Source organism: Hippoglossus hippoglossus, chromosome 24, assembly GCF_009819705.1.
Source record: "Hippoglossus hippoglossus isolate fHipHip1 chromosome 24, fHipHip1.pri, whole genome shotgun sequence".
Classification (NCBI taxonomy): domain Eukaryota; kingdom Metazoa; phylum Chordata; class Actinopteri; order Pleuronectiformes; family Pleuronectidae; genus Hippoglossus; species Hippoglossus hippoglossus.
The window spans coordinates 4,927,542-4,953,953 of NC_047174.1; the positions used below are offsets into that span (position 1 = coordinate 4,927,542).

General features: G+C 39.7%; 3 protein-coding genes across 5 annotated transcripts; 1 reads left to right on the plus strand and 2 right to left on the minus strand.

Moving 5' to 3' along the window:
- The first annotated feature begins 458 nt into the window (after nucleotides 1-458).
- On the plus strand, nucleotides 459-5,252 carry bpnt1 (bisphosphate nucleotidase 1). 3 transcript variants are annotated; one of them, XM_034580272.1, is made up of 10 exons: nucleotides 459-540; nucleotides 1,247-1,365; nucleotides 1,461-1,565; nucleotides 1,655-1,762; nucleotides 1,939-1,987; nucleotides 2,389-2,472; nucleotides 2,618-2,709; nucleotides 2,786-2,983; nucleotides 3,242-3,347; nucleotides 3,455-5,252. In XM_034580272.1, the coding sequence occupies exons 2-10, from the start codon at nucleotides 1,249-1,251 to the stop codon at nucleotides 3,604-3,606; spliced, it is 1,011 nt and encodes a 336-aa protein (XP_034436163.1). In that variant the 5' UTR covers nucleotides 459-540; nucleotides 1,247-1,248; the 3' UTR covers nucleotides 3,607-5,252. The 3 variants fall into 3 exon arrangements, with proteins under 3 accessions (XP_034436163.1, XP_034436164.1, XP_034436165.1); XM_034580273.1 differs by having other exon boundaries at nucleotides 2,389-2,466; XM_034580274.1 differs by lacking the exon at nucleotides 2,389-2,472.
- Nucleotides 3,678-9,685, minus strand: LOC117758526 (serine/threonine-protein phosphatase PP1-beta catalytic subunit-like). The gene is made up of 8 exons (XM_034580276.1): nucleotides 9,553-9,685; nucleotides 8,072-8,203; nucleotides 7,712-7,942; nucleotides 7,400-7,504; nucleotides 7,165-7,236; nucleotides 6,639-6,790; nucleotides 5,661-5,795; nucleotides 3,678-5,557 (listed from the first exon to the last, which is right to left on the minus strand). Exons 1-8 carry the CDS (start codon nucleotides 9,602-9,604, stop codon nucleotides 5,453-5,455), a joined length of 984 nt encoding a protein of 327 aa, XP_034436167.1. The 5' UTR covers nucleotides 9,605-9,685; the 3' UTR covers nucleotides 3,678-5,452.
- Nucleotides 9,686-10,654: 969 nt separating this feature from the next.
- Nucleotides 10,655-22,818, minus strand: LOC117758817 (phospholipase B1, membrane-associated-like). The gene is made up of 41 exons (XM_034580782.1): nucleotides 22,785-22,818; nucleotides 22,425-22,485; nucleotides 22,294-22,328; nucleotides 22,134-22,200; nucleotides 22,004-22,055; nucleotides 21,619-21,699; nucleotides 21,435-21,500; nucleotides 21,289-21,338; nucleotides 20,886-20,955; nucleotides 20,632-20,740; nucleotides 19,921-19,994; nucleotides 19,728-19,799; nucleotides 19,534-19,608; nucleotides 19,376-19,436; nucleotides 19,089-19,147; nucleotides 18,428-18,495; nucleotides 18,301-18,344; nucleotides 18,036-18,144; nucleotides 17,764-17,815; nucleotides 17,454-17,534; nucleotides 17,311-17,376; nucleotides 17,115-17,215; nucleotides 16,697-16,778; nucleotides 16,488-16,592; nucleotides 15,996-16,091; nucleotides 15,659-15,730; nucleotides 15,393-15,467; nucleotides 14,785-14,845; nucleotides 14,369-14,427; nucleotides 13,823-13,890; nucleotides 13,696-13,739; nucleotides 13,193-13,295; nucleotides 13,041-13,092; nucleotides 12,868-12,948; nucleotides 12,704-12,769; nucleotides 12,516-12,610; nucleotides 12,157-12,238; nucleotides 11,961-12,065; nucleotides 11,777-11,872; nucleotides 11,605-11,679; nucleotides 10,655-11,149 (listed from the first exon to the last, which is right to left on the minus strand). The coding sequence occupies exons 1-41, from the start codon at nucleotides 22,816-22,818 to the stop codon at nucleotides 10,904-10,906; spliced, it is 3,150 nt and encodes a 1,049-aa protein (XP_034436673.1). The 3' UTR covers nucleotides 10,655-10,903.
- Nucleotides 22,819-26,412: the final 3,594 nt, after the last annotated feature.

Below are 26,412 nucleotides of genomic sequence, written 5' to 3' on the forward strand. Positions count from 1 at the left end.
AATTTGTTTTGATTACTGATTTAAACGTAAGTTATTCTGAAAGTAAGAATTAAAAAATGTTATTTTACAACTATAAAGACAGTTAACTTGATTTTTATAGCCACGCCTCTTTATGCTTCGAATCAAACTCAACGGACTTTAGGACCAGTAGAGTGTCTTTTTATTGCAGAGAGTATATGTTTGGAGACAAAGCGAGATGGTTCACTCTAGTCTAAAATCCGTTTTATCGCTTTTACGTTTAGCTTAAACCTTAAATAAGTCCCAGTTGTTTTCTAAAGAGCATCACTAGATTCATGCAGATGTTAGTGGACTCCTTAATATGTTTAAAAATATAAACACGAACTTTGTAAGAAGAAATTGACGAATGTCCTGACAACCGAGTTTTCCAGGTGGAACTTATACTTCTGGTTTGGAAGTGAACTATCTTGACACTTGTATCGGCTCTTTGGAGGTGAAAGGGTTTGTATTTCCGGGTTCACTCAGCTTCAGGTTGTCAGCAGCTGTGTGTGTCTGTGTGAGTGTGTGTCTGTGCCTTATTCAGTAAGTCTCCTCTTCATCATATAACTTTATATTTGATCTTTGATTTATCCTGTTCATCATTAACACATCTGTGATTCAGTTAGTTTACTACAGTAGCGTGTTAGCAGGTTAGCTTGTGTACAAGCTTCACGATGCTAACACTTCTCTCAGTTTAATGCTTCTTTACTTCAACTGAAATGTTTAATAAGGTTTCTGATTTTGATAAAAAGACAAAGTCTAAAGAGCTTATTAAGGATTTTCACTAAAAAAGGGAGAAATGGAAATTAAAACAGTTTCATCTGAGGAAAACAAAAACACTGTGACACCTTACAGAGAGAAAGTGGAAAACCTGGAGATTCAAATTGCATTGACAGTAGTTAAAGAAGTAGTTTTGGACCTTGATCTTTTAAATAACTATGAACGACAGGATAAAAGCCCAGAACTACTGAAATGTAGCAAAGTATACAATGTAAATACCCAGTTAGTATAAGTACATCAACTTTGTAGTTAAGCATATTACTAACTTGATAAGTGTAGTAAGTAACAATTTAACTCTTAAGATAACTTGAATATGAAATAGTTCACATTTGATGTTACATAATTCAAATCAAACTGATCATTAATACAAATTCACCATTAACTACAATAACAGCTGTAGATCTAAAGATATCAGTGATGTGTTTGAATGTGTCCATTAAAGGTGTCTGTCTCTGTCTCTGTCCCTCAGCGATGTCTGGAAGTCCTGTGATCATGCGTCTGATGGCGTCGGCGCACTCTGTGGCTGAGAAGGCCGGGGCCATCGTGAGGAAGGTCCTTCACAGTGGAGACCTTGGCATCGTGGAGAAGGTAGGACTCATTTGTTTGTAAAGTTATAAAAGCTCCCAGCCTCATCATCAGTGTCGTTTGGACCTTTTCTGATTCCTCCATGTTTGTCTCCACAGACGGGAGCTAACGATCTGCAGACGCTGGCAGACAGACTGGCCCAGCAGAGCATTTGTGCCTCACTGTCCAGACGCTTCCCAAAACTCACCATCATTGGAGAAGAGGTCCGTCAAAATAACTCTGGTTTAAGGTTTTATATGGGTGGACAGTGAGGACAAAGACAGACAATGACATGTATCTCCTGCTCATCCAGGATCTTCCATCTGAGGAGGTGAAGGAGGACGCCATTGAGAAGGGCCAGGCAGAGGAGATCCTCCAGAAGAGCTGCCCAGCAGAATACAGGGGGCTGAAGGAGGAGGAGGTAAAACAACCAGTAGTTCCAGGAGTGTAATGTGTATTTTCAGTCACGGTAATTAGGTAAAGCTGAAGAATATTAAGTTATGTTATTTTTCTGTGACTCACACTGGTTATAAATTGGTGCATAATGATATTGTGACTCTCACTTTGTGCATGTGTTGGTGTGTTTCTGTGTCTCAGCTTGTTGTGTGGGTCGATCCACTCGATGGCACAAAGGAATATACTGAAGGTAGGCTCTTCACATATCATTCTTAAAAGTGTGTGTGTGTGCGCACAGTGGGCTGAGGCTTCATAGTAAACTATCCAGGAATTGACTGAACAAATATATTTAGCTCTGAAGTGACTCCACCAGCTTCTTATTCATTTAACACACATGTTGTCAAGTTAATTCATTGACTAATTACTTCAGCCCTTCTACTTTCTGCTTCCTGGAAATGAACACAACCACCGACTCAAGTCTTTAACCGAAACTCTTGTTTGAATCCATTTATTCCTTCCTCAAAATTCTTTCGTGTGCTGGTTATTTTCTGGCTCTCGGGTTCACTGTCACTTTCACCTTTTCCTCTCCTTTCTCCTTGTATTTCTCTCTCTCTGTCTTTCTTTCTCTAACTCGCCCTCTGCCGACCCCAGCGTCGAGGTGTCTCCGTCAGCACACTGAGGTCCAGACACCACACGGAGGGTCGGTGACCTCTCACGGCACAGCTCTCTGTAATGGTGACACGTAGAAAAGCAGCGATGGAAAACCTCTGCATGAACTTGCTGTATTGACTCTTAACCTGCCAGAGCAGTTTCTCATGTTTACTTTGAGTCAATTAAACTTTGGTTAAGTGGCCTCCAGCTAACGTCCTGCTGTCTCCAGGGCTCCTGGATAACGTGACGGTGCTGATTGGAATTGCATACGGAGGCAGAGCTATAGCAGGTGTCATCAACCAGCCATTCTACAACTATCAGGTACAGTGAAAACTAAGTATTGTTCTGCAGCTGCGTCTTAAAACCCAACACTCTGGTTAATTCAGACTCTTGTCAGCTTGGAGCAGGAGCAGTTCTGGGAAGAACCATGTGGGGAATACTGGGAGTGGGCGCCTTTGGATTTCAGCTGCAGGAAGTTCCAGGGGACAGAAGAATAGTCACCACCACCCGTTCCCACAGCAACAAGCTGGTAACGGACTGCGTAGACGCCATGGAGCCGCATGAAGTTGTAAAAGTGGGTGGTGCTGGAAATAAGGTGAGATTTTGGTTTTTTTTAGCATTTTAACACGTGGGATTTTGGTCCTTGTTAATTATAATCATTGAATCAAAATGCAGTCATGGTTTCTGCTCTTGACTCGCAGAGGAATCCTACTTTCGGCTGTTATTACAACTAGTAACTCCTTTTCTGTTCCCTTGAATAGACAGACATTTTTAGCAATAACAGTAACAGCACAAAGAGACAAAAAGCCTGCTTCTGTGTGAATAACACCTGGTCACTGATTCATCTCTGCAGATAATTCAGCTTGTTGAGGGAAAAGCATCAGCTTATGTCTTCGCGAGTCCAGGATGTAAGAAGTGGGACACCTGTGCTCCTGAGGCCATCCTACACGCAGTCGGAGGTAAAGTCTCTCATTTCCTTTTACAGACGAGTACAGGACAGTTTTTAAAACAGTACACATGTGCTAAAGTGCTAAATATTTAACCAGCTCCTTCTGTCCTTGTGCAGGTAAACTGACCGACATGCACGGTAACGCGTACTGCTACGATGCAGACGTGAAGCACATGAACTCCGCTGGTGTTCTCGCGACTCTGCGTAACCACGAGTACTACGTCAGCAGAGTACCACAGTCGGTGAGGGAAGCCCTCAAGCTTGACTGAGGAAACATGAAACACTTTGACTCACGTGTGATTCAGAAACACACCGATCGTACTTCAATCAGAAATGAGCCGACGCAACAGCACGTCCATTTATTTCACTCATTTGAAACAAAGTCGTACAAATCTCAAAACATCGTAACGTAACTGTTTGCAACTCGAGGACCAATCGCTGTACAAGGCAAAAGGCAAGATTATACTATATTAAATAAAAATACACAAGTCAAATGTTCATCAGTGAGTTGGAAATGATTCACTGTACTTTCATTCAATAACCACTAGGTGGAAACAGTGTAACATCATTAGCATAATGCCGACAACAAACATCGTCTCGACCTCTTTACAACGTCATGTAATGTCATGCGATGAAGTGCAACAGAGTTCAATGTGAGATAGTTTGTCTTGTATTGTTTTTATTAGTTCACTTTTCTTTGTACACTTTCACCTCTTGCATTCACGTATCCATGGCTACATTTCTACCATGGACTGTATATAAAGATGGACGACATGACAGCTCTACAAAAGTGAAGCAAAATCATCTTGACTGCCCCCTGGTGGCTGACTGGAGTACAGGACATTAACCCTGCTTTTTCTAAGTTAGCATAATGGGATGTGGACCAAATTAAAAAGTAAAAAATTAAATATTTTTCTTCCCCAAAGCTGGTTTCTGTCATTTTATGTAGTTTTTAATCACACTGATGTATGTTCAACGTCACGATTTGGCGGCTGAGACGTGTGATTCGTCCAGCTGGTGAATCCGTGGGACCTCGATACCACAGCTCCACATCCTGATCACTGCTGCACAGACTCTGGCTCCAAATGACGTCACAAGTGCAAGATGGCATCACCTGTATCCAGGATATTTTAGCTTCATTTTTGTACAGCGGGAGGAAGTGGAGACATGTCGTCCATGTTTATATACAGTCTATGGTTTCTACACACCCACTGATCTTAACAAGAATAAAGAACATCAACTCAAAGTTCTCAGCTATGTTTTGTTCTCACGTTTCCACACACACTGAATTTACATCAGAACAAAAAAGGAACATTTTAATGCTATTGCATTTGCCTTTTTCTTTACTTTACACCAACAATGGAAATCTGCTCTTCAACAACCACAAATGCTGGTTTAGTGATGTGAGGGGGTGCATGTGTTCAGAGCTGAAGCTGGAAACACTTAACTAATGCAGCTTATCTATTGTTTATGAATGCCCTCGTAAAAGTACAGTTCAAACAGGCTCACACATGTTTCTTCTTGCATTTGGCTAAATTTCTGGTGAAAATCTCCGGATTTTAGAGATGCCTAACATTCTTCAGTCGTAAAGAAATAAACTCATTCTACTATGTCAAACGATTCCCTCTCGGCTTTCAGCTCCATTTAAATGGGGACAATGGCAGTAATCAGGTAAATTACATGCACATTAGGCAAGTCGAGGTGGAACAGAAAATTACATCGACCAGGGCAAAGAACCAGTCTCAGTCTCACAAGTGTGCATGCGTTCACAAAGTCACAATGGAAGTTGTTCATGGAGGCGGAGAAGCGTCTTTTCTTAGCGTCGTGCCTTTTCCACAAAGGGTTAGTTTTAAATGTTGCTGAATGGACTGAGCAGTGGAAACGAAGGCTGAGTGAATACACACCATGGCATTGAAAAAACTTGAGTAAAGGAAATACCACTCGTGTTCATAAAACTACCCACAGAACGAGCAACAACAAACACTCCTGGAGTTTCTGTTTACACACGGACGAGCTTACTGAGAGGAGGCTGGAGTGTTTGAGGCAGCCTGCAGGGACTCGGGCCAGAGACCAGCCAGGGGAGGAGCAGGAGAGTCAGAGGGGGGGGCCAGACGCTCACCTCTTCTTAGGTGCCTGAGCGGTGCGAGGGGGGGTGACAGGGCGTCCCCCATTCACCCCTCCGTACTGGTACTTGGCCTTTTTTTCTGACGGCTTCAGAATCTGAAAGACAGTGAGACGGTCGTGATTAATACATTGACAGCAAATCCAGTCGGGTCCAGATCAGGATTAACGTTCCAGGACAACATCAAACTGAGCTCGGTACCTGAAAGGAGCACATCAGAGACTCGTCCACACTCATCATGCCGCCGGCGTTGTCAAACTCCCCGCAGTAGTTGGGGGCAGAGAACAGCGTCACCAGCTGTCGCTTGGCAAAGAACTCGTAGCCATCTTCAACGACCTGTGGTTAGAAGAATTAGAGCAGAAAGTATCTGTTGATCAAGGGGAAGGTGTTCGACAAAAAGCTTTTAGGACCAACTGATGGTATTTTTGTGTTATTTTTAAGTAGAAGTGCCAAAAATCTTCTTTTTTCGGCTTTGCCAATGTGAAGATTTCTTACTGTTCCGTTAAACTGAATAAACATGTTAACTGGGGCATTATGTTTAGATTTCTCACATTTTTCACAATATACTGACATTTTATAGGATCTAACATAAGATACTAAATGATTTTAAAGCAAACATATCGAGAAAAGAGCTGCAATATTATCGCTAAAATTACTACACATTAAGGTTGTAATACAGGAGTTTTTGCTACACTACATCTGCAGAACTTCCCCTTTTAAAATGTTTGGTTGTATTGCGTTGTGTTCTATTTTAAGTCTGATTCATGGAAACACTGTTGATAGTCAATTGATTTGAATACTGAATTAGTCAAAACCTGAAACCTGATTATTTTAATCACCATTATTCATCTATCTAGTGGAAACACATTGTGTATTTTGCAATTTAATGCTGTAATTGAAAACCTGCATTGAATGTACAAACCATGAAATAAATGAGTCACATTATCAAATACATTAAACTGAAACTCAATTATTAAAAACAATATTTCTCTGTCCTTGTTTCTGAATGAACTAACAATGTATTCTGAAATTTCCATTTTATTTGCCTTAACAAAATGAAAGTTGGATTTTCCCACGGTATCTTTTAGAATATAGCAGGAGTGTGTGTATCTGTAGGAGTGTGTGTATCTGCAGGAGTGTGTGTATCTGCAGGAGTGTGTGTATCTGCAGGAGTGTTACCTGATGTGCTCGGCAGATGAGATCCAGGTCGTGGCGGTTGAGGAACTTGCTGACCACGTCGGCCCCGAAGGTGAAGGAAACTCCCCGATCGTTCTCCCCCCATCCCTGCACGTCTTTGTCTGGGTCCGACCACAGCAGGTCGCACAGCAAGCCTGGAACCAGCCAGAAGCACCAGTCAGACCAATAACACTCCCAGAAGTAAAAAACTGAAGGGTTTTTTGTTTAATTTTCATTTCATCTTTGTATACAGTGGTGGTAAACCCTGAGAACACATTATGGACAACTCCAAACTTGTCTGTGCTACCAGTTCTGTCACCTCAGTTCAAGAAATAGCAATTTATCTCTTAGAAAATGAAGAGCATAGTTAGTTTAGTTAAGTCCTTGCTCAATTCTAACATGAAACTGCTCAGTCTCTTACAACCAATGAATACAAATGTGCTGCTACACTGTACAGAACCACTTTGTTGTTTTCCTGTAAATAATCCGGTGATTAAGACGATCGTCACGAGAGCGTTAAACCACAGACCTGTGTCAGGGACGTCAGTGGGTCTCATAATGCGTCGAATCTGTTCCATGGACTGCAGATCAGGAGAGAGACCTGAGGAGAACGAGAGATTCTGTTACTGTGACTCACACTGCAGCAAATCAAATGTTCAATTTACATAAAGAAAGGAACATCACAAAATAGAAGCCTGGAGATATGATGTAGCAGAAAACGTGACAAATTAATGTCAACGCCTTTGGATACATGATACACAAACCTCCATGGCAGCAGAAGATCTTCTCATCGATAATGGCAGCAATGGGCAGGCAATTAAAACAGTCTGTGAACGTCTTCCAGAGCTTTATGTTGAACCTGCGTTTGCCTGAGGAGAAAAACATAAAGACACGTGGAAGATAACAAAACAAATCAGACAAAGAACCATTAGAATTTATTTTTTAGCTAAATAATACCTTATAAGAAGGACTTTTTTAATGTTTTCAAATGCTAGTAGGACTCTTCTTGGCCAAATGCAAAACACAGGACTTTGGGACGTAGCCTGTGCACGACAAACAAACAAGTGACAACTCACACTCGTCGTAAAAGCCGTAGATGCGATTGATGGAAGCACACTCGTGGTTCCCCCTGAGCAAGAAGAAGTTTTCTGGGTATTTGATCTTGTAGGCCAGCAGCAGGCAGATGGTCTCCAGCGACTGTTTCCCTCGGTCCACGTAGTCCCCCAGGAACAGATAGTTGGCCTCCGGAGGGAAACCTCCGTACTCGAATAGCCTCAGCAAGTCTGTGTACTGTCCATGGATATCACCTGGAATCATGTATTCAGATGTTTAATCGATCTCATGATCTCAGTGATGAGTGTAGCAGCTTTTTTAATTAATGGGATTGAATGAAGATGATAATGCAACAAATATAGAAGAAGTGAAGAAGTTCTCACCACAGATTTTGAGCGGAGCCTCAAGTTCTAGCAGGATGGGCTGACTGAGGAAGATCTCTCTGGACTTGATGCAGAGCCCCCGCACCTCAGCCTCCGACATCTGGACGATCTTTCCTGGACGACATCCTCGTACTGCGAGTCAAACGTACAAAGACGTGATCTTTTAATAGGGACGAGTAAGTATTTGACACCAGATCGCTGCATCAAATTCCACGTACAGTAATGACAGGTGTCCAGGTACATTTTTCAGATCGTAGGGTAAAATGCCAACCAATTATTATGAGACCATGTTCCTGTCGTGTTCTGTCTTTCAGAGTTGAGGTCAGCTACTCTTTACTTTACATTTGCATCATGGTGCCTTTAGAGAGAGACCTGACTATCGTGTTTCCTTCGCCACCGGTAAGAAATTCACTTTACTCCAGTCAACACTGGTCGTTATAAACTGGCGAGCTGAGGAATGAACAGCTTGTTGGCCCAGCTGGAGGTGTGTGTGTGTGAACGAGGCTGGGGGGGGTACAGGAAGGACACAAGTCTGGAGGGCAGATTCATGCAGCCGTAACTGCATCTATTAATTTTCTTATGATGGGTATGTTAGCAAAAACAAAAAGACAAATATTAAAGAATTAAATTGAGAATTGTATAATATTAATAACTACTGAAAATGCAAATTATAATATTTATTAAATAACGTAACTATAGACGCTAACATAGATGAACATAGATTGAGCTTCTTATGGAAAACCTTGAACAGGTTAATGAATCCAGGTTTGAATCCATTTCTGTTTTTAAATCGACATGTGGCTTGAGTTAAATTAAATACATTGTTTTAATTTTTTAAACAAATGCCAGCCCTGGAAAAAACTGAGTTTAAAAATTATACAAAATAAAAACACGTTATCTACATTTATAATTAAGCCATTTTACTTTTAGATTTCTCGAATTAAATCAAGTGAAATTAAACTTTTCGATTTCAGATTTTAAACGGGTGCGTTTGGAGGGCTGCTGACGTCACGGAGGTTTTAAAGGGGGCGTGTCGCTCAGGTCGTCTCGCCATGCAGACACTTGACGTTACTAAGCAACCGCAGCATTCCTCTGACGTCCCGTCTTCTTAACAAACAAAAAACACGCGAACTCGAATCGTTGAGTTTGTAATAAAACCACGTTGTGTCACTATTTACCGTAACTCTCTGTTACGCGCGGCCACGATGGGATTTTTTTTATTTGTGTCACAATTTCACGCGCAGAGTCGCGACTGATAACGAACATGGGATCGTTCGTGAATAGCTCCAACAACCTGTGACATCACAGTCACGTTAATCACTGCGCTTTGGACGCAGCGGCTCGATTCACGGGTCGCCGCTTCTCAGTAGCTACGAGACAACGAAGAGCAGGATTGTTGTGTTTAACGTGAAGTAAAGTTACAAGCTACACGCCCGAGTGTTTTCTTATTCAAGCAGAAAAGCGTAACTACGCTCTCTTACCTTCTAGTAACCGAGAGATGAGGCTGTCTACGTTCAACTCGCTTTCCGCCATGTTTCTCTTACGCAGGCAGGGGGACTGGGCGAAATCAGCCCTGAGCGTTGACTTGCAGGCTCAAAGAGCAGGACGCAAGGTGCATGTACAATTTCAGGGTATTTGTGTTTTTTTTACTGAAATTACGGAGGCGCGTGCCAGTTAAGAAAATACATGCAAATAGCAAAAACACGTGCCAACTAAGAAAAAACATGCAAATAGAAAAATCTTGCAAATTAAAGTTTCAGTGTGTAAGATTTAGGTGAAAGGGATCCATTGGCAGAAATTGAATCTAAAATAACCCTAGTGATGTTTTCTCGAGTGTGTTTCACCTAAATTGTATTAATTGTTGGCCCTGTGTGTTTAAATACTTTATATTTACATCAGGAGCGGGTTCTCTCTACGGAGGCCGCCATGTTTCTTTTACAGTAGCCCGAACTGGACAAACTTAAACACTTTTGCGTTTTTATGACAACTGAAGGCTACCACAGGTTCTCTGTCATGTTTGGAAGGGGAGGGTGAGGTGAGGAGTATTCAGCTGCAACATGCAACTTCACCACTAGATGTCAGTAAATTCTACACTGTGAATTCTACACAACTTCATCAATTTGATGACACACGCTGCAAAAAGCCACAACAGGTGCAAATACAGAAACGCGCACGTGGCTGTAGTTCAGTGCTTTGTGAAGTTCCATCATCATTGACGAGTATACATGTAATGATTAACTTGGTTATTGTAGAATTTTTATTTTGTCAATAAATAGAAATGATAAAGGAAAATGTACAAAACTCCGGAATTTCAATCAATTACATTTGGAATATTTCACAATTTCTATGCAGTACAAAAAAAAATGACACATATTTTACATACTTGTACAATTAAGAGATATTTTTTCAAACTAGCTTTTCATTATTTGAGTACCTGAAACAGTACTACCAGTTCAACAGATAATTTACAAACCTGCCTACAGCTCTTTGCAGGTTTTATTCCTTGACTGGGTTTTTCCTACATATTATTTCCTATGTGCTGAGCCACAGCACTTCACACCCTAAAAAAAAACTGTGAACAAACTGAATGTTCACTTACTGTCTAAGTTTGAATAAAACACAGACAGCAAACAAGCATCAGAGAGTCAAACATCTGGCAAAACAAAAACTCACAGATGGTTCTGATAAGAGGTGATGAACCAAATATTGTACATTGAACAAGTAGCGAGAATAAAAACTGTCTACTTTCTGTCCTCTTCAAAAATGATCTTATATAAATGGCTTAATGCAACTTTAAGGCTTGAGCTACTGTTGACAATAAGAAAGTTGGCATTAAAAGTTGGTGGCCTTCATTTCCACTCCTCTCTGCACTTTGTCTTTCCGTCTGCAGGAGAACAGCATGTAGGCGGCGGTGATGCCAGCCAGTAAACCGACGAATCCCGCGACCACTGGCACCCACACGGGCAGAGAGGAGGGGCACCTCGGCACAGGGACGGTTGAAATAGGACTGGAAGTAGGTGGGAGGGTTGCTGGTGGACGTGGAAGGCTGTTTATCTTGGTGAAGACGAAGGGACTGGCCTGTAGGGAAAGTAAAACAGTTAGACATTTGGAAAACCATTGAAAAACATACCCAAGCTGTTTTGATGTTAAATAAAAGAGTTTACAAAATAAATAAGCATATGGAAAGAAACACACAAAATATGTAGCCAAAGCAGTATTTATGAAATGGTATGTTATATTGCTATTTTTGTAATAACAGAAAATTCATAAAAACAAAATGCCCATAACACACAAATCTACAAAACAAACATTAGATCCAACATGAAACACAAAGCTGTTGCATTACGCACAAAACTGGATACACAATAAATAATATATTCATGATATATTTCCATAAAATGTATTTATGTAATTGAACACTCTCCACAAAAGTTAAACTAATTGATTGTTGAAAGTCAACCCTGAATAGTAAATGAATATGTCTCATTGATTGACTGATGTGATGGATTCTTGTCTGAATTCTCCACTCATACCTGAGAAGGACAGTGAATCTTGGAGCGATCGTACGTGAAGTTGTTGTACGACTGCTTCCTCCCGACAGGCTCCAGCTGTTAAAGACAGAAAGAGGAATTCTCTCAAATCAAATTACACTTGAAAGCACATGGTCCTCTGCTTCACTCTGGTCCGTCACCGCCCAGCACTCACCATGTTGTTCCAAAGGGCGATGGCCATCTCAGCGTGAGCTCGCTCACTGACGTGGAAACAGTCCACGGAGAAGAAACTGGGGTCGGCCTCTCCCTTCTGGTGAAAAGATCAGATTTTCAGCATGAGCACGTTTCATTATTTGCGTGTGGATGCTTGTTTTGATACGTCTGCCTCTGCAACTCACTCCAGTATGAGGGATAAAGGAATTGTGCAGAAACGGTTGAAGGACGACGGCAAAATCTTCTTTCCCCTCATAGCGATCTCCAGAAATAAGATGCTGGATCTCAATCTAGGAATGAGATTAATAAAAATAATGAATTAGAGCTCAGATTAATTTGCTTATAATTTTTTTTTAAAATTATTATTAGAAAAGCTTATACCTGGTATTCATGATTGATTCGTTTTATCTCGTCAAGCTCTGGAGAGTTTTCAATTGGGTTTATGACACAGGGACAACTGGTCCTGCAAAAAAACACTTATTAGTTTAAAGGGTGAAGTTTGAAATGAAAAAATAAGACGAGGATATAGTGTTAAACTCTTTATCAAACCTTTTCCTCCAGATTATAGTAGCTTTCTAAAGTACTTCACTTATAGCTTGTGATTTATAACGTGTATAAACGTAATGCTATATCACCAAAGAAAGGATCTTGTAGACTTTGTATGTACTGATATTGTACATGATATTTAAGATAATGGAAAACAAGCCAGAAACATCCGCTCAGATTAAAACAAAACCAACCTGGGCACTAGAGAACAGGCCACTGACTTCCCATGAACTGTTTTAAAAGGAAGTATCTCAAAAATTTCCACAACGTTGACCAACAGTCTCGGTACCTGAAGATTCCGAGAGATAAAGGTGAAGTACAGACAGTAAAATATGATCCACTTTAGAGATTAGATTAATTCAATATTGTTAATGTGACTCACCTCTTTGTGGAGCATGTCCAAGCCGACCTTAAGATTGTGGCTGTAATTCTTAGGTGACAGAGTATTCTGTAGAAATAGGTAAAGAATGTTTTTATTGCCATTCCAGAACTTGCAGAAATATGAATATCTTTGTGTAAAGTAAGAAAACGTTGAGGAGCACTTACTTGGTCGATGCAATAATGGCAAAGATCGTTTCCCCCGACAAATATTGTCACAAGTTTCCAGTCCTTTTCAAAATCCACCTTCTGTGTAGGATTTATGAGGAACATCAGAGTTAAGTTTCACACTGTTTGAATCAGACATGGAGAGAGTTAAGTCGTATTTGAGGACGTCTCACCTTATCCTCTCTCATGGCCTTGATCAGAGCCTGCGCTTGTGCTGGAATGTCTCTGTACAGAACAAATCCAATCAGGAGGAGGTGAGAGATAACAACGGGTGGGTTCAGAGGTTTTACTCATGTGGAGGAACCAAAAACACTTGTGCACTTACGAGGTCTTAGCTCCAGCTGCAGCCATGTTGAAGCCCTTCTGTTTGGGCAGACCCTGATCGGTAGAGAAGCCCTTCAGGGAGGGGTTGAACTTCCTCAGGATGTCTGAGGGGAAAGGTCAAATATCCTACTGTGAAACAACTTGTCTAAAGCTACCTGAACATGAGTGGTTCATGAAGTTATCATTCAGGAAACCATTGCCTCTAGAGGGGCCATACCCTGCTTGTGCATTGTACATAGGCTACTGGGAGAAATCCTGCCCATGTTGGTGTTCCGTTAAAACATCCAAAAAATGTTTACCATCTACGGCAAGTAGCAAGGATTCAACATAAACTCTCATGTTACTACTTTCACGTGACAAGCACACATATGATAAACATGTCAGCTAAGTGTAACAACAGGAACAAACTACACCAAACTACAATTACAAGTTCAGTTGTCATGTCAGGGATCTAAAAAATATTGCCAAAGCTTCCAGTAACGTGGTTAAAAAGTATAAACTCACTTGGAAGTGTTGTGACAGTCTCCAGATCCTTGTCCCCCCCGATGCTGCAAGAAAACAAACATTGGTGTGATTTGTGAAATGTAACAATTACTGTGACTATGATTTACACCACAAAGACTCCTGTTACCTCCACGATACTCCTTTATATTCTTTATTGATGTTAAAGAAGTTCTTTGCTTTCGCTCCAGTGCCGACCTGTAAACAGAACAAGCCACGGAAGTGAAGACACAGAAAAACAGCACGACATTGTGAAGACAGCGAGACGCAGACAGAGATTTTAATAAACAACCAGAACATAAAAGAGAAGTTTATCACTGATGGGAATTATCTGGCTGATAATGAATTGATTAGACAGTTCATAGTTCAATGACATCAAATAACCGATGGTGATAATGTGTCCATTTAACACACACACACACACACACACACACACACACCAGATACTATATAAAATACATAATAATAACCTGTTAAGCATTTATTTAAATGCAGCATCTATTAATTCATTTATTTAAAGATATTTAAAGACATATTATTCTTAAAACTTATTTCAAAAGCTTTCATCTCTTTGTGAATTTCAATTTTTTTGATGTTGTTTTATCCTCATATGAAGCACTCTGTAATTTTGATGAGAAAAAAAAGAATCAAATGGAAAATGTGCTATGTCTCTCACCGTTAAAGAGTCTCCCAGCGCTGCCACCACCATGATGTCTGCCGGCCTCAGCTGGTTAACTACAGATAAAACACATAGAAGAGATTCATCATCAAGATAAAGCCACAATCCTCCTCCTGTGTTATGTCACATTTACACCAGCTCCTTCAGTATTTGGGGAAAAAGAGTTTGAAGCCACCATGTATGTTACGTGCATGTGATTATCTGTTAAATCATCTTGGTGACAAACATTTCTGTTCGTAGGATATTGAGAAACTGCAGTTGAGGAATGGTGCTGCTCATTCCAGCACTTTCACTGTCAGTTTGTGGTCGTACGCCGCCATGTCTTCATTTCAGCTTGTTGCCTCTGGATAAAAGAGGACATCAAATCCCATATCGACTGTCTGCTGATAATGAACTGATGACTATCGTCTCACCTGACATTGGAACAGTGTCAGATGGAACAAGGTCCACACAGGAGAAGTCACTTCCCCAGTTCTGGAGAGGACAAAAGGCAAAAGATAGAGAGTGGCAGCGTGTAAGATGAATCGTCCTCAAATGATAAATTAGGTTTCTAAATAAATCATTAGTTTTGTGCATATTTCTATCAAAGGGACAAAAACCTGAATGAGTTTGTCTGTTGTATGTTTCTGCGATATCTTTTCTTTATTTTGATAATGTAGTGGAGTTGAATGTTTATTCATTTGCAGGCGGTTGTAAACAAGCAATGATGCAATTCTTTTTTTTTTTTACACTTCATTGCTGCACAATAAACTGTAAAGACTAGGGACAGAAACATTTACGTTTCCATAGAATGACCATTTTATAAAACCTGGAACAAGAAATTGTTGCAATTTTTCCTTGATAAATGACTTATAAATTAGTTGATTTATTTCCAATCAATAAACATATCAATCAATCATTCTTTCATTGTCATTTCACAATCGGAAATAATTGAGCTTAATTCCACTTTATAGTTGTCAAACTTTGTACCAAATCATTTCTCAAATCTGTTTTGTCCTCTCCTCCGACGGGGGGTGCTTACTTTTATGGGTCCAGGTGTTGGGGAGGGAGTGTATCTGTAATCGCTGTTGTTAAAGGTGCGAATATACGGTGAAGTCTGCAGGAAGAAAACAGAGAAGAAACTAGATTAATTCACAGCAGCTTCAAAATATAGAAAGAGGCTACATCCAATCAAAACCTATGTTTGCAATTTATTCTCAGTATTTTGTTTCCTCACAGTCGGGACATTAGAGAAACTAGGAGACATGAAACAATATTCAATTCTCAGTTTAATCAAAATGTTTTTACCTTGGTTGGACATTTCAGGTTAATGTCTGCATTGAAATCCTGTTGGGAGGTTTTGTTGCCAAGTGGTTCCAGCTAGAAAACAGGAGTCAGCGTGACAGTGAGTATAGATTTAATTTACTGGTACATTAATATAAGATTAGTGTTATTATCGTGATCATGTGCAAGAACAACTTTAATGTAGCTGGTTGCAAGAGAGAAATGTGTTTTATGTATTATTTGGAAAAGTCGTTGATCTCGCTACTAATTTACTGACAAAACATGAAATTAAATTCATCCATAAAAAATGGCATTGGGATAAAATACAGTGAAAGTGTGTGATTGTCTGTCTGAGAGTTACCATGTTGTTCCAGAGGGAGCGAGCGAACAGCGTCTGGGCCTTCTGGCTGAGGTGGAAGCAGTCGGCACTGAAGAAGGAGCGATCGGGGCGGCCATCCTGCGGAGAAGGTTCAAGCAAATGTGTTTATTTCATCAATCAGAGCAGTGAGATGTAGGAGTAGTTTGAAGGAGCATTCAATAAAAAAAAAAAACAGAGCTGCCAATGAATGGTTTCCAAACACCTCAAACAACAAATTTAAAATTAAAACGTACTAGTAAAATACATTTTTGAAAACATGTTTATTGAGTGTAACCCCATTCCTGGATTGGTCCACCAGTAAAGGTCTCTGTTCTTTAAATGAAGTGACTTTAAAATGGATTAGTGATCAAATGAGAAGGACTCTTTTACATCATCACTATGTAGCCACGGCCCTGTGATGATTCTCTTGTATAAGACAATGGAGAAGGTGACTGATGGTTCTCAGAGAGCTTGGTTTTGAGTTGTCGTCGTTACCGGCAGTCGGGGCAGAATGATTTTCCTGAGGAAAGGCTGGACGACCACAGTGAAGTCTGAGCGAGTGTCGTAGCGGCCGGACTCCACGAGGTCCTGGAGCGAACGCTTAGAGAAAGAGAGAGAGAAAGAGAGAGAGAGAGAGAGAGAGAAGGTGTCAGAGCCTGAGGATGGAGAGGAAAGTCATTTGACCGTTCATGGTGTTTGCTCACCTGATAAATTCTGTTGATGTCATCCAACATCTGAAAAGCTTTAGATTTGGGCTTTGGCAAAATAACGCAGGGGCACAGAATTCTGGCAAAGGAGAGATAACATGGTTCTAAATCAGTTTAATTATTTTATTATTTATTAGATTATAATGCAGAGAACAAGCAGGAATCATGTTTATTGTTTTATACTTAATAACAACATGGGATTATTGGTGTCAGAGCCAACTTACCTTTATATAGTAAGTAAAATAAGAGAATTCAAGAATAGTACATTTAGTTAATAGAATATGTATTTCCCCTTAAGAAAAATGAAATATAACAAAAAGAATAATGATAGTGAGAGAGGTTAAAGTGGATTTTCTGAATCTTTCTTAACTTGAATGAATTTACAAGTCATTCAACAGAGAGAAGTGATACTCACTCCACGAGCAAAGTTGGACATTTAAGTGAAGGGTCCATGTGCATTTCTCTCAGGGGGATGATGTGCAGAGGCTCTACCAGGTTGACCAGAGCTCGAGGGACCTGACAGGGACGAGCCCGGTTAATGCAAACAAACATTCAACCAATGAACATCTAAACAAAAACCACATCTCCAGTGCAAAGTCTGGTTTATTTACCTGTTTGTGCAGATAATCCAGACTCTCACGGACACTCTGGACATAACTCTCTGCAGAATAGAGCAGCTGTGAAGAGAGTCAAACGTTTTAATGTCTTGCTGTTGACACCTCGGACAGCGACTTGATGTTAGTAGGTTACTCACCGAGTTATAGCAGTGGTCACAGATGTCGTTTCCACCCACGAACAACGTGATCACTTTCCAATCGGATTCAAAATTGATTCTCTGGACGAGAAAGAAGATGAAACATGGTCACGTGACGCAGTTTGTACTTTTCTGTGTTTCTTCCTGTCTGAACTGTCAAAGCTACACACAGGTGGACGTTCCTTGTTTAAAATAATTAGGCATGTAGACCTGTTACGGTCATTTTCACTCTCCAGATATAACACATACAAGTACAACATGATTTTAAAGTGTAGAGTAAAAATAAATGAATACATGTCTATAAACTCACAGAGTCGTTCTTCATCATCTTCACCAGGGTTCGAACCTGTGATGGTATGTCCCTTAAAAAGCAAACAAAACAAAATATGGCAATGAATTGACAAAGATTTTACTCAGGCGGTTAAAAGCACATTTAGCTAAAGATGTATTGTACTGTCGGTTATATACAAATCCCATTTTCTTTTAGATTTTATGGTGGAGTAGTTTCGTCACATATTTCAGTCTCGTATTTTGTGACGATAATAACAAAACCAGGAAGCTGCTGCCTCCAGGAGGACTCACTTGCTTTTGGCTCCTGCCACAGCCTGGTTGAGAAAAGCCTGAGGACTCTGCTCTTTGCCCATACCAACGGAGAAGCCCGTCAGGTTGCTATTATAATACTTCAAGATGTCTGTTAAAAGAGAAGAGACACATTTAGGTAATAAAACAAGGTGTGTGTGTGTGTTTACATGAGTCTACATGAACCTCACAGTGACAAAAACAGACCTGAACGGACTGTTTTTAATTGATTAGAGGGACATAAGGTTATGGAGAGAGAGAGACTCACTGGGCAGAGTGGTGACAGTGGTGAGGTTGTCATCTCCACCGATGCTAAGGAGGAAAATAACATCTTTAAGTTTATTTTCTCAGTGAACGATTTGAAAGCTGTGGTTTCATATCCAGGAAAAACTCACCTCCAGGACAAACCCCTGTACTGACGCACCACGTCCAGGATGTTGTTGGATGCGATACCGTTCCCGGCCTGATGGAGGAAGAAACAGAAAATGTTTATGTGACGTGATGACACAGAACCGTACCTTCCAGATATAGAAGATCGTACAGTATCAGATTCTACTTTATTTGAAGATGTTAAAATAAGATTCCATCATATTGTGGCGTCGCTGTTCTGCATGATTATGTAATATGAACACATGGTCAACATGTCCGCTGAGACCTTTAGATCTTTAAACTGTCAGACTGAGCCAAATAATTATCTAATCAAGGTTTTTTTTATTACTGATTAATGTATAATTATCTTGTCATATCTCATTTATCACTCAAATAAAGTTCTGTCTTTACAAATCTTATAAACTGTGGTGACTAGGCATCAGGGCGGGTGCAGAAACTGTGCTAAATCAATCTCTGTATATAACTACACGCAGTATATGAATATGCATTGTTAAATAGCTTTGAAGTATTCTAAAATATCCAAGAACAATCCTTCACCTCACTGGGTGCTATGGTTGCATATTTAGTACATTTTAGAGTCAAAGATCAATCTCCATTTTTCTATTTGCTTATTTTAGATGATATGTTTCTATCTCTATATGTAGAACATAGAGAATGAGAACTCACTGTCAGAGAGTCTCCCACAGCAGCCACCCCGTTGATGTCTGCAGGCCTGAGTTCATGAACTGGGAAAATACAGTAAAAGTCAGTCAGAATAACATCAGACTCCATTTATTAGACAACACGTGACATTCAGAGCAACTGTAAATCCATATGACTCTTCTACTATAATAATAGAGCAATGCAACTTTCTAGAAATACTGTACAGTGGGATTAAAGTACTGTAAAGGAGCATTTTGAGCCTCTACAGACAATTGACACTTGAAATTCTGATAAAGTGTAAAGGATCTTACCTGAGGTGGGTACGAAGGCCGAGGGGCTGAAGTCCTCGCAGGGCATCTCTGTTCCTATGAACTGAGCAGACGCACAGAGCACATCCATGGTCAGAACTAAACAGGAAGTAATCAACAACGCCGCCACTGCCTCCATTTGGCTCGACATCGCTACTCACGGGGAGAAGTAGAGGAGACACGTCGCTGGGGCTATTTGAAGGAGAGTTTCCCTCCGTCCTCAGGAAGGGTCGGTCCTTGGGGCGGGACACAGATTGAGGAGGAGGGGACGCACAATTAGTATTATTTACACACACTGTACATTTTGTTCAGCTGATATACAATATGTGTGTGTGTGTGTGGCACAGTTCCTCACCTCAGTGGGACATGGCAGTGTCATGATGTTTCCACTGTCGTCTGTGTTGTGTTGGCCGACTGTGGGCTGCAGCTGCAAGACAGAAAACTCCTTGTCTTCATGTTTGCCACACAGAGGACAATGAATCTACATGTGTGTGTGTGTGTGTCTATAGTATGTGAGAGAGAACAGGCGTTTGTGTGTCAGGCTTTACCAGGTTTGTCCACATCTGCATCATCAGGTTATCAGTTTGTTGTGTAGCTTCGGCCTCCGACACATGTTTCCCACTCTGTTTTAGGGAAAAGGTGTATGTTAGATATAAAACGTATATCTGTAGTTTGTGCTGTGAGATAATCAGGACTCTGTGTGTGTCACTGGTCAGGAGCTCGTTCAGCGGCTCAGAGACCGAGCAGCGTTCTTGAATTGTTTCTTTACTGAACACAAGCGAAGAGCACGGCTCTCGTCAGGCCTCAGAATTCATGGTTTGCTCTTTTGTTATTGATTTGAACGGGTAAGATTAAAGCAGTCAGACTTTTCATTTTGATCTGTGAACAAGGTGTAACCCTGAGTGAATAGGGACTTAAATTTGCTCTAGTTATTTTTAATTATTGCTCTACTCTGCTCCCCCTGCACCAGGTACTTTACTAATCGTGTCCTAGTTTATCCAGTGTTTTAAATATTTCTTTTAAGAGTATTTTAAGAGACAGAAACACCTTCTCCTACAATTATATTTCTGTACAATCAATGTGCGACAGCAAATTAGTTTAAATGTTCATAGTATTTAATGTTTGAGATCTTTCACTAAAACTCTAAGGTAAAACAATTCATCTCTAAAACCTTGACTTAATAAGGAATATTTACAGTGTAGGAACGTTTCCACTGTCACACTGATGGGAAAGTTCACGTTAGAGGAAATATAATGTATGAGCTGAACTCACAGGGACGGTGAAGAGAGGTTTGTCCTGCAGAGACACGCTGAAGTCATCTCTGTCATTGTACCAGCGTCTCTTCACCAAGAGCTCGCCCAGGGACTCCTGCTCAGAGCAGTGGGAGAAAAAAGGTTCAACTTTAATAAGCTACAAGATATTTACTGGTTCATACTCCTCCACCACAGATCAGAAATCACAGCAGCTAAAATAAGCACTGGACTGAACTGTTGAGGATGAATAACGGACAAACCTGCAGGGACTGAGTCAGCAGGGTCCTCAGAAGTCTGACTTCTCCTTCGCTGTTCGCGTCCATGCACGTCCTGTCAGGGAAACACATTGTCTCTCACTATCTCCATTTTTACGAGAAACAGAAGAAACTGATAAAGTAGATTAGAGTAAGTCAACTACAGAGCACCACAGGCATTTTACAGCCTCATAATACATGTGAACCCTCATATAACATAACGTATAATTTGTTAAATGTAACACACTATGTTCCATAGAAGAATAAGAGATATTTTAAACAGAGTGGAACAAGAGAAGTTGTTCATGAAAATGAAAGCTGCAGTAAAACCAATGCGGCAGAAACATGTTTACACGAGAACTAAGTGTTAGGATCAAAGGGAATGATGTCCACTGGAATATGAACTTACTTGTGCTGTTCTCCATCCCACAATGCAACGCTGACGATTGTTCGCTTTAACTACAAGACAGTGATGTGACAGAAATGTAAAAAGTTCTGCAAACACAGTGACAGAGAAAGAATGAATACAAATACAGTTTATGATGTGAAATTTACCTGAGAGCTCAGCAGCTGCAGAGCATCGTCCACCTCTTCAACCACCGTCTGGAGAACCGACTGAACCTGCACACACACACAACAGAGGGAAACTGAATCATCATCTTTTATTCAGCTGAAACAACAAGTGAGACATCGTGCATTTAATATATATATAACATCATAACAATATTTCCCAGTTTACCTGCGGCTGCTTGACGGCACAGAGACGATCCACCTGAACGAAGAGAAGCACCAGCTTCCAGTCTCTGTCCACATCCGTCCCCTGCAGGTGGAAACAAATAACAGCTGTTTAGGTTTTCTGTTCAAATGCAGAGACTACGTCCATTTATATATTTGCAATTAAATCTTTAAATCAGAACACAAGGTGTCAGAACTTGTCAGTGTCAACAAGCTGTTTAAAACAAGAAAGATGACTAATATGATATTTGATTGGTTGAAGACTGTATATCCTAGTGTGATTGCATCATCAATACAGTAAAAGAGCCATTTGATATAAGATAAATACAAAAAGAGGTCAAACTGAAAACATCACCTTTAGATGGGAGAGCAGAAGTTAAAGCTCCTACCTTGTTGTTCTGGAGATCGAGGGACACGTCCTCTGCCTGCTCCACCAGTCTCCTGTAAGAACACAGAGAAATACAATTAAATATCGGTCACTGGTACCTCACTGTGTTCATCTTAATGTTCTGTCTGTACCTTTGTTGAGGGGCATAAAGGTTTGTGTCCTCTCTGATCAGTGCAGGATTGAACATCAACATCAGCTCTGACAGAAGGAAACAAACCCAAAGTTTAAATTAGCCTCAAAATCCAAAGCTTGTTTTTCCTCTAAAGTATAAAATAAAAGTCTGAGATCTACCTGTGAGTCTTGAAACCACTGTGGACAGCTCAGTGCTGCAGGGAAAGAAAACACGGTGCTGATGATGATTTTCAGACCTTGTGAAGCTGATACCGTAGAACGGTTGGTGCTCACTGTTGAGTTGTGCTCACCTGTGCATGTGGAGTCCGATGGAGGAGATCACAGCCACGTCTGAGGGCCGGACGCCGTTAACTTCAGAGGAAAGAAACAACATTTTACACAGAATCTAGTAACAAATTACAGGAGAATTTATTATGTGGTAAAACTGTGATTGAGTAAATTAGTTATTTTGGACTCTGGATTCAATTACTGTTAAAAAGAAGTTAACAGATTTTAGACATACTCCACATTTGATTTAATTTTTTTTACACATATTCGTAAACCAGTTTTGATCTTAAGAGCTTCGATCAAACTTTTGTGTTGATTTAAGGACGCATCAACCATACATCGTTCAAAACCATTAAATTAAATCTGGTCAACACCGGACTCACCAGTGGAGGGAGGAGGCGGCTGAGAAGCAAACATCTGAGTGCAGGGGAGTCCACTCACTGAAAGCATGAGGAGATGAAGTGTGATTTAAAAATGACTTTTATCAGGATCCCCATTAACTGATGTCGAGTATAAGTTACTCTTCCTGAGGTCCACACGAAATATTTCAAACAAAAAAACATGAAATCAGTTAAGATGCTTAGAGACAACTATCATAATTATACCAGAAAAGTATTATATTACTATATTCATATACTATAGATTAATACTATAATTAATGCATATATAAGAACTTTCCTGCATTGTATTCTTATTTGTTAACTCATATATATGATATACATATTACATATCGTTGTAACTGAACAGCCGTGGACACTCATTTTATTCCTTGGTTGTTGTTATAGGCATAAAACAGATGGGAAAAAAACTTCACATCCAAACTCATCAAATATCAAAGAAATAAAAAGAAACGAAAACAACAAGATTTTAAGTTTCCTGAAGAGATTAAAGTCAAAAAGCCTCAGATAAGCTCAAAATATATTTTTCTGTCAGTTTTCACTATAAAACACGTTCAGCTTCGTCCTCTAAAACTTTCATCAGCTACACGTTTGCAGCAACCAAACCCAAAAGAAAGAAAACCAGCAGTGAGAAGTTTTATGTTGCAGAAACCTGTTTTCCATGTGAGGCTCAGCAGAGCGATGAGAACCAGCCGTGGAAGCATCTTCTCGGTCAGATTTTGTCCTCGTGGGTCGTCTGTGCAGCCGTTCTTCTTCTTCTTAACTCTCTGTCTGCTCCTCTCCTCTCTATCTTTGTCAATATCCCTTATACCTGGTCGACAGTTGTATCATAACCATGCTCCGAGGGGAGGGACCAGACTGTTGTCCAAAGGTTTTGTAACATTGATGCTGATAAGATCCTAATGAACATTTATCATTTCAGCATGAGTGACAGTGAACACCAGAGGTTAATGTGCTGCTATTTATAGACTGTCGGGAAAATTCACTTTCACCTATATGGTTGCAATAATTAAGAACAACCATAAATATCACAATCTAAAATATGATGATAAGGAGTCAAACATGACTCTATATAACATCAATGTATAAATGTCATGCACACAGAGACATCAAGAGGTACAGTGGCAGTGTTCAATGTCATTTAGTTTTTGACAAAATAAAGTATTGTTTAACAATTCAGCATTTAACAAAATATTCTACTTAAATTTTCAAAACCGTGGCAAAAAAAATCTGCGACAAAAAAGTTTCCTTCCTATAGAACAAGTAATGTTCAAACCACAAGAAATTAACTGAAATAAAAAGCATGTTACTAAAAAGTACAAACTTTATCTCCTCGTAGAACCAATGATTGAATAAGAAATTAATCGCATTAAACCTTAAGAAGGTAATAACAATAATAATAATAACTATTATTATTATCATCATACATTTTAGTTTTATATAGCGCTTTTAACAAATGCTCAAAGAAACTTTTAATTGATTTACAAAAAACAGTGAAAGTAATAAATGTTCCTGAACGTAACATCTTTGTCTTTCACGTGAATTATACTTCACATAAGTTTATACACAGAAGCTTTTCTTTATGAGATAATCTTTACTTTTTAACTTTGCCACAAAACAAACAATTTTTCTCGGTACATGAGAAACATTTTGCTCCTCATCTCTTGAACATCACACAGCAGCAGTTTATTATCTTAGCTTAGCACAAACACTGGAAATAAAACACAACAATATCTGCCTGCCTCCAAACTTTAATGTAAATAACCAACATGTTCATGTGGTGTTGGATTTCCTGTTGTCTCGTAGGTTTGATTTCTTTACTTTAGACAGAGCCAGACGAATGCTTCTCCTGATACAGTATCTGATGAATCAGTCCTTGACCTCTCTCAACCTAAGGAATCACACCACTCTGTTGGCTTCCTGTGGAACCATGTGATTGGTTGTTGCTGTAACAGGGCAAAGCGTCAAAGGTGATTATCCTAGTTATTAGCAGAATCACATGATGTCAACCGTGTATCTTCTTGTTGGCTTCACATCAAGTCAGCCGATCATCTGGGTTTCGTGAACGTGGAATTAAAAAGTTAGACTTTGATTAGAAAACAGGTCATTTATCACTATTCTAGATAACTAGTTCTCTGCTGATTCTCCTGCAGATTCATTTCTCCTCATTCAAGAATCTGCCTTAATGTCCATTTAGTGTGTTGATAGAAATATGTGATTTTTCTACTAAATCTTTGTGTTCGTAAAGATAATCTTTTTTTAAATCGTCTCTACGACAGCAGCTGATGAAATGCTCTTTTTTACATAACGCTGATGCTTCGACGTTTTAAAACCGACTATCTCTTATCTCCCTGCTGATTAGATGTGAGGGTCTTTAAAGATGTTAGGAAAACAACCAACCAGGCGCTGACGGCTACTGTTCCTTATTCTCATGAGCTACAGACATTAACACCAGCTCTCGTCCTTCCAGCACCACAGCCGTTCACCTGAGGTTTAGTCTGTGGCTTACTGAAAGATAAAAGTACAGTCATGATCTCTCCATTGCTTCCTTGTTGCTGCAGAACTAAGAACACCTCTACTACCAGAGAGTCTGCTGCAATCGTGATTAGGTTAATCCTGATATGAGGCCGTGCTGCCTTTATAGTCCGTTATCTTCCCTCAAGGACCTTAACTCGGCTTGAACCTCCTGCTGAGGCCGAATCACCCTCACCAACGCTAATCTTTGAACGGGCTTAGATGAGCTGAACAGTTTGTCCTGTTATCAAGTTTCTGCTGAAACTTGATAATCGCCCTCATGATCTGTACGAATATTTAAAACCTGGTGTCACAGAATTATATTGACAGTCTTAAAACAGGTTGAAATGTATGTATAAACCTGACACAGAAGTTGTTTTTAGAGTAAAGGGTCAGGACATTTCCCAGTGTCTTTCTATTTTAACATATCAGCACCGACATCAGTCCTTATCACCAAAGGATTTCAAAAATCAGATTGACATGATTTTTTTGGAATTTAGCTTTATCTGTTACTTGATTTTTAGTTTTTTTTAATTGTATGATGATAAGAAGCCAAGAGCAGCTTTACTGTATCTTGACTTTTGGGCAACACTGTAAAATTAATTGTGTGGTGGCCTTGATCAACGGTGAATTGTTTTATTATGTATGATAACAATCGGCAGCTGACAAAGCAATGACATATATTGCACTTATAAATTAACTATGTACACTTATTTGCAGCTATAGTTCCTGATCAGATTTATAACAGATCTTATGAGTTACCAGTAATAAGTCCTATCATAGATAAGAATATCTATCGCTTTATAAATTAGTTGAAATGAGCTCCACCTTATAATTTAATTAAAATAAAACTCTAAAGAAATACTCTAAAACGGGTCATTTATATTGCATATTAACTGTAATATTTTTGTACTTTAATTTACTTTAGAATGCAGGATTTTCCCTTTTAAAGTAGTATTTTTACACTATCTGGATTTTCTGGGGCCATTTATGCTACTCTAAAATTTTAACAACTTTAGAAAATGAAGTGAAAGTTTCTTTTATTGATTTCAAATTGTTTCTTTGATTGCCCTGCAGTTGTAGTCCTTCACCAATAGGG

Excerpts from the sequence above, each read along its gene's own strand:
- bpnt1 (XM_034580272.1), top strand. The coding sequence starts at position 1,249 with ATGTCTGGAAGTCCTGTGATCATGCGTCTGATGGCGTCGGCGCACTCT. Across the intron at positions 1,566-1,654 it reads TCACCATCATTGGAGAAGAG|GATCTTCCATCTGAGGAGGT; the intron begins GTCCGTCAAAAT and ends CTGCTCATCCAG. Across the intron at positions 2,710-2,785 it reads AGCCATTCTACAACTATCAG|CTTGGAGCAGGAGCAGTTCT; the intron begins GTACAGTGAAAA and ends GACTCTTGTCAG.
- LOC117758526 (XM_034580276.1), bottom strand. The coding sequence starts at position 9,604 with ATGGCGGAAAGCGAGTTGAACGTAGACAGCCTCATCTCTCGGTTACTA. Across the intron at positions 7,943-8,071 it reads GGCTCCGCTCAAAATCTGTG|GTGATATCCATGGACAGTAC; the intron begins GTGAGAACTTCT and ends ACATGATTCCAG. Across the intron at positions 5,796-6,638 it reads TCATCTGCCGAGCACATCAG|GTCGTTGAAGATGGCTACGA; the intron begins GTAACACTCCTG and ends TTCTAACCACAG.
- LOC117758817 (XM_034580782.1), bottom strand. The coding sequence starts at position 22,818 with ATGTTTGCTTCTCAGCCGCCTCCTCCCTCCACTG. Across the intron at positions 22,486-22,784 it reads GCCGCCTCCTCCCTCCACTG|TTAACGGCGTCCGGCCCTCA; the intron begins GTGAGTCCGGTG and ends TTTCCTCTGAAG. Across the intron at positions 16,593-16,696 it reads ACATCAACAGAATTTATCAG|CGTTCGCTCCAGGACCTCGT; the intron begins GTGAGCAAACAC and ends TCTTTCTCTAAG.